General features: G+C 45.5%; 1 protein-coding gene and 1 pseudogene across 9 annotated transcripts in view; one reads left to right on the top strand and one right to left on the bottom strand.

Moving 5' to 3' along the window:
* FARP2 (FERM, ARH/RhoGEF and pleckstrin domain protein 2) overlaps nt 1-12,185 on the bottom strand; it is a 100,322-nt gene that overhangs the window by 27,268 nt on the left and 60,869 nt on the right. For all 8 annotated transcript variants that reach the window (XM_079782273.1, XM_079782274.1, XM_079782270.1 and 5 more), the window contains exons 9-13: nt 9,877-9,972; nt 7,457-7,620; nt 6,741-6,809; nt 6,215-6,272; nt 5,226-5,475 (exon numbers count right to left, since the gene is read on the bottom strand). In XM_079782273.1, the coding sequence (XP_079638399.1) occupies nt 5,226-5,475; nt 6,215-6,272; nt 6,741-6,809; nt 7,457-7,620; nt 9,877-9,972 (637 nt within the window). The remainder of the gene's footprint in view (nt 1-5,225; nt 5,476-6,214; nt 6,273-6,740; nt 6,810-7,456; nt 7,621-9,876; nt 9,973-12,185) is intronic.
* LOC307106500 (kinesin-like protein KIF22) lies at nt 530-4,313 on the top strand (annotated as a pseudogene). The gene is made up of 2 exons: nt 530-1,695; nt 1,987-4,313. The product of its transcript is annotated as a kinesin-like protein KIF22 (transcript).

Below are 12,185 nucleotides of genomic sequence, written 5' to 3'. Positions count from 1 at the left end.
ACCAGGCCTGCTGTAGGGCTGGCTCAAACCCATGTCTGACCTGCTACTCAGGCACTAGGGTGGGTGCCCTAAAAAAAAAAAAAGGAGAGAAACATCGATCAGCTGCCTCCCGCATGCACACCGGCCAGTGATAGAACCTATAACCCAGGTTGACATGTCTAAACAAGGGCTCTACCAGGAGCTCAAAGATGCGATGATCTTCACTGGTTAAGCTTCTAGAAAGGATAGGGAACTACTTAACAAACGGTTGAACCTACAGGATATGGGACCTTGGGTGAAGTTGACTAAGAAATAGACCAACCATGCCTTTACTGCTTACTCCAACATGTTGAATGCTGAGTTACAAAGAAGGGAACATCTGAGCTGATCTCCTTGGCTCAGATAGGTGACATAAGGGGGCACATCTGGCCTCTGCACCTTACTTAGTGACTTTAGGCTTAGCAAGAGGAGCTGGTGGCTATCAGCTAAGCAAGGTGGGAGCTATCGGGCACCCGCTTCCAGCTCGGATAAGGCTGTGTGACTGACGCCATTTGCAGATGGAACATTTGGAGCAAATGATACCCATTGTGTACAGGGCCTGCTATTCTCTAGAGACTGCCAACTGGAGGAACCACCAGGAGACTCAAATACCAGTCTGATGCCTTCTACAGAGAGGCATTCTCAGCAGGACACCTATGCTGGACCGGTACAGCCCATCTAAGGCACGTGCTGGAAGGGCAGAGTGCCTGTGTGCTGGCCTATGGGCCACAGTGGTAAGGAAGGCACACACAACCCTGTGCAGCCCAGAACAACCTGGATGATTCCTCTGCTCTCATGGAATTCCTACAGCTCACACAGGAGGAGGGTGCCGGCCACTTAGAGACCTACCAGGAAAAGGTGTTAGATCTCTTGAACCCTGTCTCTGGAGACCTGGTGATCCGAGAAGACTGTTGAGGAAACATACTTATTTCGGGCCTCATACTGAAGCTCATCACTAGTTTTGCTGATTTTGAGCAGCACTTCCTGCCAGCGCTCCTCCCATAGTCATGTTGTGTTCCTGGTTAAGGTGGATCAGCGAGAATGCTTGGCCCCATTTCCCCAGTGGGAGGGGAAACTACCTGATTGAATTGGCTGGCTCAGAGGACAACCAGTGCAGAGGCAACAAGGGCCTGAGGTTGAAGGAGAGCAGAACCATCAACTCCTCCCTCTTTGTAGTGGGCAAGATAGTGGATATGCTGAACCAGGGCCTCCCTCCTCCCAGGACAGCAAGCTCGCTCTCTTATGGCATCCTCATTGCCAACACTGCCCCCGAGAGGTGCTTCTACCTAGATATAGCCTCTGCACTCAACTCTGCTGCCAGGTCCAAGGAGGTGATCAACCGACCTTTTACCAATGAGAGCCTACAGATTCCTGTCTTGGCACCTGTTAAACTGTTTCAGAAAGAACTGGTAGGCCCTTCAGAGGAAAGACCCAAGGCCCTGAGGAAGAAGAGATTGGGAATCCTGAGCCCCTGGTATATCTGTTCCCCAGAAATTCAGCGCCTACAGAAGCTAAGTAGCATGGACTGGCCATGCTGTAGCGCCTCCTGAGCTTGGGCCGTCTGCTGGGCTGCCAGGGGACCCAGGGGACCCTGCTGCTGAGCACCCCAAAGCGAGAGCGAATGGTGATCATGGAGACAGTGGAGAAGGATTTGGCAGCCCTAGCCGGTTTGGTTCAGTGGATAGAGTGTCGGCCTGTAGACTGAAGGATCCCAGGTTTGATTACAGTCAAGGGCACATGCCTGGGTTGTGGGCTCAATCCTCAGTAAGGGGCATGCAAGAAGCAGCCGATCAATGATTCTCTCTCATCATTGATGTTTCTCTCTCTCCCTCTCCCTTCCTCTCTGAAATCAATAAAAATACATTAATTAAAAAAAAAAAAGAGAGAAGGATTTGGCAATTGAAAGGCTTAATTAAGATGAAAACAAAACAAAACAAAACAAAACAAAACAAAAAGATGAAAACAAAACAAAACAAAAAAACTGGAAGCCAAGGTGCGGGCCCAGAAAACTGTGGACCCAAAAGAGAAAGAGAATCGCTCTCCCACAATGCTCTGACCCCTTGGCCCGCTGCACAGTCACAATGGCTAAGCCCCTCAAAGGCTGTGGTGATTCCCCTACAACAGATTCAGGAGCAGGCAGCATCCCCAAATGCCAACGTCCATATCCTGAAGAAGAAAAGCCACAAGAGAAAGTTGTAGTGCTGGATGCCAGAAAGAAAAGGCTGAGGACCCTGGGAGCTACAGATCAGCCTGGAACTACTAGCCCATGAGTACCAAAAAATACTGGATATGCTGAATGATGGCCAGCCTGGGATGTGCACTGCCTGCAATGCATTGGCCAAAAGAAGGCCCAGCTCATCGTGGTCTGGAGGGAGCTCCATGGCCCCTTCAGCCAGATGGAGGACTTGGAATGTGTGAAGGTCACGTCAGGCAAACAGCTGGAATCTTTTCTGAAGGTGAATATTTGGGTCTCGCTGGCCCCGCCTGACTGCCAGCTCTTCTTTCCCCTTGGCATTTTCCCCACCCTTTTCAGTCCTTGTATAACCACTTCTTGTATAAATAGTTTAACTCCATTAAAAAAAAGAAAAATAGGGCAACTTGCTAGTTGAAAGCATCATTGGGCAATAGCAGGTGGAGGATTGGGCAGCCCTCATAGGACTGAGACCCAGGAAAAGCATTCTAGATGTATATGCTCATTGTCTTCACCACACAAGTCCAAGCTTTGCTTTCTGAGTGACACAAAGAGGAAAAATGTCCTGAATAGGCTACTCTAATAAGCAATTCTGACATCGCCTTTCTCATCAGTCCCACAATCTCTTCTCGGAGGTCAGCCAGCCCCCTCGGAATCGACCCTGTGCCCTGAGGTGGGTCTGGAGCTGAAGGGAATGGGCAGAAGCCGCACACCCGAGACACTAGTCCAGAGACCTGGACGAGAGTTAGATTGCGGTGTAGCTTTAAGGCAGCTACAAAAACCAGGAGATTTCTCAATATATTGAGCTAAAATCCCACCAATATTGGACCAGCACTGATAAGAAGAGAAAGAGTGAGCCTCTCAAGAGGCCCAGGGCAGCTCTGAGTCCCTGAGAGCACGTGCTGTCACACAGCAAACCCACCCAGGCACAGAGTTACAGTCTCACACAGGAGTAGAGGCCATAGGCTTAATGTCACCACAGGACTTGGAAGCAAATAAACCTTTAAACATGGTATTGCTCTCCTAGGTAAGAGTAGGAAGGATAAACAACAAAAACCAAAGCCTAATTCGTGGACTTGACAGATTGAACAGTATGTGCCCAGGGCTGGAGTGCAGTCACCTGAGGTCCTGGCTGCATTGCAAGGGTTTCCTCCTGACATCCACAGAGGATGCGTACAGTGCGGGCCGTGAGCATCTGCCCACCTTCCACAGTGGTGTAGATGGGCACTCTAGGGGCCTGTACGGCCACCTCAACCTGCCTTTCCCACTGCCTGGGGACAAGCCCATTTCCACGATGGGAGCTATGAGAGACGGCTAGTGACTGTATTATACAGCCCTGGCCAACAAGAAACAACACTCCTAAGGAAAGCGGGAGCCCCTCGATGTTCAGGGGGTCCTGGGATGTTTATTTGTTTTAGCGAATAACCCACTCTATTAGTCCAAAGGAAACAGTTCTTGGATGCGAGCTTACACTACAACTCTCAAGCCGACCGGTGTGTCTGGTTCTGTTTTTCTGCAACCAAATACCTGTTATACTCCCAATTAAGCTAAACAGAAAGAAAGAGTTCAATTGCATTTTAAACCAATGCCTCTCCAAGCCAACTATCTAAACATAGCACTCTTTCTGGGTCTCAAGTCATTAATGGGACAATGCCTTTGGCACTGAGACACCAGGATTTGGCTCACTCAGGACTTCGTGCAGTGGCTGGACAAACCAGGTAAAACCTCCATCCCAATGACCCATCTTACAAAGCAGCCTCAAAAGGCAGACTACACACATTCTATTAAAGATCAACATGAGTCAGACTGTGTGACATTGAAAGTGGACAGCATCAGCTTTCAGCTGAATCAAAAAACAGCCAGAAAAATACAGCTGCAAGACTAATTCACCAGCTCCCAGGGGGACTAGCTGCAAACACTTATCTATTTTAAACTTGATGCATAGTTTTAAACATCACTCCAAGTGAAAGTTTTAATTCTGTGACATTCAAAACAGAATACTGGACCAGAGAATTGGAAGAAGAAAGAACCCCTAGCCATGGAGACAAGCCAACAGTCTGAGCTCACTGCACGAGCAGATGCAGGGCAGCCTGTGAAGGCTGGAGTGGTCAACATGGGCTTTGATTTACCTGCTCTCCTGGACTCACATTCTTTAAATTATTCTGCAAATCGAAAATGACTCTCTCTCCACTCGTCTGTGCAAAAGAGTTGCCAAAAAATAGGCTCACGTCCAGGGGGGACTCGGCCTCGGAGCCCCAGGAGTCTGTGTCTGTGCTGCTAGAGTCCTCAGCCGTTGTGGGCGGGTAACTGAGCTGCTCTAACTGGTCGAGGATGTCGGAGAACTGAAAGGCCGAGCTGGCCTCAGAGCGCACAGAGCAGGCGGGGAAGTTGGCCATAGAGCTGGCCTCGGACTGGTTGGTGGAGCTGGGTGTGTGCACGGACAGGCCGAGCAGCGGGAGGTGGCTGAGGGAGCTGCTCTGGGAGGGGCTCAGCAGGCTCTGCATCAGGCTGGCCTGGGCCTTCACCTCCAACAGCTCCGACGTGTCTGAGGGGTGCACGCTGCCAAAACCACTCTCCCCCCCAAACTCAAAGCCATGCTCTACGCTCATGGGCGCTGCCTCAGTGGAGTACCTGTCTGGGCTGAACTGGGAAGAGCCTGGGTGACCACACAAAGGGGTCTGCAGGGCCACACTGCCATATGGGCAAGAAAATGCCTCAGAGCCTCCAGCAAAGAAAGAGATGTCTGCTGGGTCATCATCTATGAACTCCTCAGACACCTGGAGCTGGGTGTTTGTCAATGTGAAAACAGGGCTCCCCCCAATGCCCTGCCGACCACATGGGTGCTCCCCCAAGGAGGGGAATGAACCCATGGTCAAGTCTCCCTTGCTGTGGTCATTTTTACCAGCAGCTCTGCACTCCCTGCTGCCCCCCCCTGCACCCAGGGCTAAGGCACTGTGACTCTGCCCCCCAGGACTGCTGGGGCTGCAACTCCTCACAACACGACAAACCCCAACACCTTGACAAGGCTGGAGCGCAGGGGGCCCTGGGGGCTGGGCCTGTCTCATGTCGGGTCCTTCCATGGCTTCGCAGCCCCTCTCTGCAGCCGGCCTCTTGGTGTGGGGAGCCTGGGGCTCCGTCAGGGAGATGATGCTGTCCTTGATACTGGGCCGGCCAGGAAGGGCAACTGGGGAGGTAGGGACTGAATAGAAGGAGGCATGTGTTGATGGGGATGCAGAAGTCCTCATGCCCTCAGTGAAGGAGATGCTCTGGGGATCAAAATTAAGAAAAGAAAAATAGGAACATAATTTTATAAATCACCATTAGAAAGTTGCAAAACAAACTGGGCCCAAATTAGTTAAGTCCACACATTTCTACCACAACTTCAACAAAGAAGGGCAGTGGGTCAGACTTTCCTTTTTACCAAAGACTTGTCATGCAGACAGGTGTCCAAAAGGACCAGGATCATGTGTGTACAACCCTTTATCCTCCCATTTTTTCCTCTACGGAAGTAAATGTTCACAACACAGAAAACTCCCATCCCCGAAAATAAAGACTGAGAGAACTGAAAAAATTGGCCTCGGAATCCTATCACTTGGAGATGACACACAGATGACATGGTGAGGTTTGCTCCCCAGCCTTTTGTCTCCATGCGTCTAATTGTCTTTTTTAATCAAATGAGGGTCATGTGACATGGGCTTCTTTGTGATCTGCTAGTTTTATTTAGTGACATGTTTTGAATGTGTCCCTGGTCACACTATTCTTCTAGAACAAGACTTTTAATGGCTCCTGAGTAGTGCATCAAAGGGACACAAGTAACACTGTGACACCTGTCTCCACGAATGAAGCCTTCTCTTCACTTAGGACTCCTTTCTGCAGACAGAGTCCCAGGACTGGAATTGCTGTGTAAACGATACAACTAGTTTTAAGACTCTTGTTAAAACATTGCCAGATTATTTCCCAAGAGTGCAGGGAATTGACATGGTGTCCATTTTAACCAGGACTCACCTGCTTTGGCAATTCTGTAGTCAGAGCACGGCCCGACATCCGTGTCCTGCTGTGTCTTCTGCAAACAGAAAACAAGCTGTGAGCCGCCCTCTGGATTCCTGTTTGACCGTGCTTTGCCCACAAGGAAGAGCTCACACAGAAATGTGGCTAAGACTCTGATTATATGCCAAAAGGCATCTAACTGGAAATGGGCAGGAGAACAGAAAACAAGAACAGGAAATAAAAAATAGATGTCTCGGAGAGGCAAAACTGTCCTCCCACACTGAAGGAACAAGGTGAATGTTCAGATTCAAAGTTTATTATATTATGTAAAAACATGTGTAAGCTAAGCTATGCAGACTAGAAACTAAAAGTAATATCTGTATCTGTATACAATAACTGTATATAGATATTACAAATAAACAACTCAAGTTTCAAAATACATGTTTACGTATCTGAAATGACTTTTATTCAAATAAAGGTTAAAATACTTAAAATATTAATTTTAAAAGCATACACTTTACATCCTCAAGACCACAGAGCTTACCTTTCATATGAAGTTCTCGTCATCACACCGTCTTTGACATAATCTACTAGTTGTTTCTGAGTTCTTCCACTGTGAACAAAGGTTCAGACATTAAGGAAAAGAATCAATGGTAATTTTCAGCATTAATTTTTCACAAAGGCAAGACTTGCCCATCCTTCCTCATAAATCTATATACACATTTTAAAGTTGTGCTGTGTAATAAGCATCACCAATTTTCTAAACAAAGTTTTTATTACATCTACTTTTTCCACTATCTTATTTGATATTAGAGGCCCGGTGCATGACAGTCATACACTGGGGCGGGGCGGGGGGGGGGGGGGGAGGGGGACGCGTAGTCCCTGGCCTGCGCCCTCTTACAGTCTGGGACCTCGGGGGATGTCCACCTGCAGCGGAGGTGAGAGAGGCTCCTGCCACCGCTGCTGCGCTCTCCGCTCTCCAGCTGTGAGCCCAGAGGCAGTGCTAAGGAGAAGCGAGTCTGCATTGAGTATCTGCCCCCTGGTGGTCAGTGCACGTCATAGTGACTGGTTGTTCTGCCATTTGGTCGATTTGCATATTAGCCTTTTATTATATAGGAGGATGCTTTCTCCAGTGTGACAGTAGCTGCCTTCTGTATGTAATTCTCTGAAACGTCTTACGACATTTTCCTGAACTAGGGATATTTCTGTTCTCAGCTCTACAAAGCAGCCCAGTCCCGCCTGGCCATGTGCTGCCCCCACCTGTATCTGAAGGAGGAGCCCCTGCTGAAGAGGACGGCCTTAGCCTTTGGCTTCGGTTGATCAAAAAGTCTAAAGAAGGTGTGATACTCCACACAGATCTTCCAGAAGTTCTTACATTCATTTCTGCTACCCAACAAGAACTCCAGTGTGTCCTGGTAAGGTCCCTAAAAACAAATACAAAGGTTCAAGTAACTAATTCAACCAGGGAGCAGTTCAGATAACAGGCTATTTCTAAGTTAAAAATTAGGAAAATGTTTTTCTGAAAATTGTACATCAAGATTTCTGGTTCCCTTTACATTTAAGGGAAGGAAAACACAACACACACACACACACACACACACTCATATTCACTGTTTAACTATTAGAACATGTAGCCACCCATAATCACCCCACTGTGAACATCCTGGAGTGTGTCCTTGTCAGATTTCCCAGAGGGGTGAGGGCACCTCCTGTGACGTTAGACATGCTTGTCTGTTATTACTGAACCATTTTCAGTGGGCCCTGGGGGATGATGTCCAGGCTCACAAACATCACCATGAAGAAACTACTGCATTACCTCTCAGGGTTATTCCTGGAAATGTTATACTGAGCTCACAGAGAATGCAGTTTTAACCTTCTGATATGTATTATTAAACTACATTCCAGAAAGACTCTAATACTTTGATTCCTAAAGTAACTCTTAGGCAAGCATGTCAAACTCGAGGGCCACGTGCAGCCCACAACGAATATTTTTGAAGCCCAGCCAATATAACAGTATGTAAGAAACGTTTTAGTAAAAATTTCATAACTTTATTTTTACAATATCCTGTTATACATAATTATTAATAACAAACTACGTTCACTAATGACTACTATAATTGTGTTGCATTCATTTCCCTTATGTGCAGGTGCACCATTTCTACTAATACTAGCAGTGAATATTTTAGCAGCCAATTGCCACGTCATTAGTCTTGTACTAACTTGTTTGGTGTGTGCAACAGGAAATATTTCACTTTCGGAGAACAAGAAAAATAGATTTATTTACATTACGCTTATTAATTTGTACAGTTATTCAGTACCTGGTAAATTAATGTTCAAGAAAAAATATTAATTTTTATTAAAATGTTCTATTATTTTATGTTAACGATTACTCACTTATTTCAGCCCTTTGTATTCAGCATGTCTCTATCGAAATAAACCTATGTTTCTATGAAAATTGAAGCTTTTGGTTTTTTGCGGCTCACATAAACTTAAACCTTGTTTATTTGGCCTGTGTTAGCCTTTGAGTTCGACATGCTTGCTCTTAGGAATCTAAGTGCTTAGGGATGAAAAAGGCAACTTTACCAAGTGCAGCAACAGACACGGTTCTGAACTTTTAATATTATGCTATTCTAATTAATAGTTGCTGTGCTATCTTGAGCCATAATTCTCTTCTTTCCCTGTCTTTTCAGAGTTAACTGCTGGAAACACTTTTTTAACCTACAGAGAAAACAAGCAGTCTTTTGCTTGCGTTTTGTCTGTTTTTGGCATTCCTTGTATTTCCTTTCAACCAAGGAAGAGAGATCTGAATAATAAACAATTAGGCACCCTCTCACAGATAGCCTGTGGCTTGACCTTGACAAAAGCCCTTGATAATGAAGTGCCTGTGAATTCTCAGGGCAGCCCCTCCTCTGGACCAGCCCAGGCTCTGAATCCCCACCACCAAAGCTGTGTAAACCCTCCCGGCCTCTTAAGCTTCCACCCAGCAGGTGGCTCAGCTAATCTTTCATCCTCTAACTTCCTTTGTACATTGTAAATGTAACAATTTGAACATATTTGAATAGTTTGAAGTACTGGATTTTTGCCAACTATCAGATTGTATATACACTTTTTCCATTTTTACTGTAAATCCATAGGCAATTACTTTACTTTCTGTAAATCCATAGGCAATTACTACTTTACTGATTAATAATCTCAATAGAAAGGAATATTTATTTTCTGAAAAACCAAGCTCCTTCATTTAGAGCTATTAAAAGGGTCAATTTCTGAGCCACAGATACTTGAGAAAGTGGGGAACGCCCCTCAATTAACTCTGAACATTACTCGGTTTTGCTATAGGGCTCCGATCATAGCTCACACTTTGTATCTCAACTCCATTACTTTGAGCACAAAAGGCTGTAACATCCAGTAGTCTCAGCAGCCCCAGGGCTAGTCAGACAGGCACATTCTCAGGGTCACCCAGCCCTGCAGAACCTGCTCCTCCCTCTCCCACCCTATGTCGCACTTTCACCAGAGAACTGCTGGGCAGACCAAGGGGAGCCCCGCCAGACCCCAACCCGGACGCTGTCCTTAAATTCCAGTGTGCATTATGCTGAAATGATTTATGGAGCAACTAATAACTCGCTATTCTAGCAGAATACATTCTCTGACAATTTAACAACTGCTCAAAATATAATCCTTACATGGACCTCTGGGTGGAGTTTGATAAGGAACCTTTTCCTCTTGAAGCTGAGTTTCCGGACCCGGGACCAGTTGAAGGTGTTGATTTTGGTGGTGCACTGAAACCCAAGAGTGGACACTTAGCAATATGGACACAGACTCAGGAACTAGAGGATGTGTAAATGACATCCTTGCCAGACAGCACAGCAACGCACATGGTCTTTAACAATCACATTGGGAATGACTCTAAATTAAAATATCAATACTACCTACTAATTTATCTGTTTTAGAAAAATAACTTGATTTCTTGGATGAATCTTTATCATAACAAGTTCTTTTTTTATTACTGTTAATATTAAGCATTTTAAAAATATATTTTTATTGATTTCAGAGAGGAAGGGAGAAGGAGAGCGATAGAAACCTGAATGATGACAGTCATTGATTGGCTGCCTCCTGCACACCCCCTATTAGGGATCGAGCCCGAAACCTGGGCATGTGCCCTGACTGGGAATTGAACCGTGACCTCCTGGTTCATAAGTCAATGCTCAACCACTGAGCCACACTGGCTGGGCAATATTAAGCATTTTCAAAGCTCATTCCTGCAAGAAGGCTTGACGGTCAGGAAAGGGGAAGGGGTAACAGTGGAGGTCGGGCAGGGCTGCTTTTTCAGAGCCACGTTTTTCAGAAGGAAAGGGAGATCAGAGTGGGTCCTGGGTGCTGAACTGAAACTAATGACATGAGCTCTTGACACTCAGCTCACCTACTGCATGGACCTGGGTTTCTAGCTACTTTCTACTAAGAAGAGCAGGGTTCTACGGTCTTCCAGGGTGAAGCAGGCAAAATAGAAAACGAACCTAGAATAGTTTGTTGTGTAAGAAAGTGAACAAGTGCTCAAAAAATGATGGGGAGCCGAAACCAGTTTGGCTCAGTGGATAGAGCATCGGCCTGCGGACTGAAGGGTCCCAGGTTCGATTCCGGTCAAGGGCATGTACCTTGGTTGCGGGCACATCCCCAGTAGGGGTTGTGCAAGAGGCAGCTGATCGATGTTTCTCTATCATCGATGTTTCTAACTCTCTATCCCTCTCTCTTCCTCTCTGTAAAAAATCAATAAAAATATATTTAAAAAAAAATGATGGGGACATGTCACAAGGACACAGGAACCAGCTCAAAGGGCCAAATGTGGGACATTTTAAAAATCACAATAATGATAAAAACATAGTAAGATATCAGATTATAACCCAGGTCGTTACAATTTGAACTTAATGCAATTATAATACAAATCCATTAAATCCACAGTAACATAAAGAAACTAAACAAATGTGGAGAAAACCCTTCTAGGAGCACAAAAAAGGGAATTTCCAGAGTTGTCATTCAGCAATCATCATAGTAATCCAACTAGGAGGTAGTGGGATGAGGTCTCAAAGTATCTCTCCACAAAATACTAATTACAAAGGATGAATAGTAACTTTCAGTAGAGAAGCCTGGGGACACCATCTGACCAAGCGATCAATGTTGATACCACCAGCAATGGGAGAGGTGGACTATATCACAGACTGTACCAGGTATATCCTCATGTCTGTGATTTCCTGCCCAAGAAGATGAGCCTTGAGCTAATCACTAGCAAGTACTGGATGAGCTCATATTATGGTTATTCTACAGCCTATAATCTTCCAAAACCTCAAGGTCAAGAGGAAGGAAGTTGGTCACTGAAGAGACTAGAGAGACATAATGACTGAAAAATGTTGGATCTTAGATGGGATCTTTTGCAACAAACAAGATTGGAGCAATTGTTGAAATCTGGATGGGTGAGGGTCGGGTCAGATGAAGGAGGTCTTGTATTGCGTTTGTAATTTTTCTGTAAGCTTGAAATTGTTTCAAAATAAAAAATCTAAATGTATTAATACTTTTTTTTGGCATTTTCTACTCTTGATCATCATGACCATTTACTCTTTATTGCAAACTTGAGATGGGGGACAGCAAGATAAAGAATGTTTTCCCTCTAGAGAGACTAAAAAAAATCTCCGCCATAAAAGGAAGGTGGTCAGGAGCTGCTGCCAATGACTTGTGTGGGGTGATAAATGCTCTGGAATTAGGTAGTGGGGATGGTTGCACAATGATGTGCAACTGTTTACACTAAAAGAACTGAATGTACACTTTAAAGTGGTGAATTTTATGGCATGTGAATTATATCACAATGAAAAAGATGCCTGATTTATGAGATGTTCTCAAAGCCAAGACATACATGTCTGGGTCCAAATGAGACAGGAAGCTTCCTAGCCCCCCAACTATGACCCAAACACTAAATTACCCTAATTTCTACTCCAGGTAAAAT

The sequence above is a fragment of the Cnephaeus nilssonii genome (genome assembly GCF_951640355.1).
Source record: "Cnephaeus nilssonii genome assembly, chromosome: 10".
NCBI classification, from domain to species: domain Eukaryota; kingdom Metazoa; phylum Chordata; class Mammalia; order Chiroptera; family Vespertilionidae; genus Cnephaeus; species Cnephaeus nilssonii.
The sequence above is the reverse complement of the archived record's forward strand: the minus strand, read 5'-3'. Positions and strand labels throughout refer to the sequence as shown.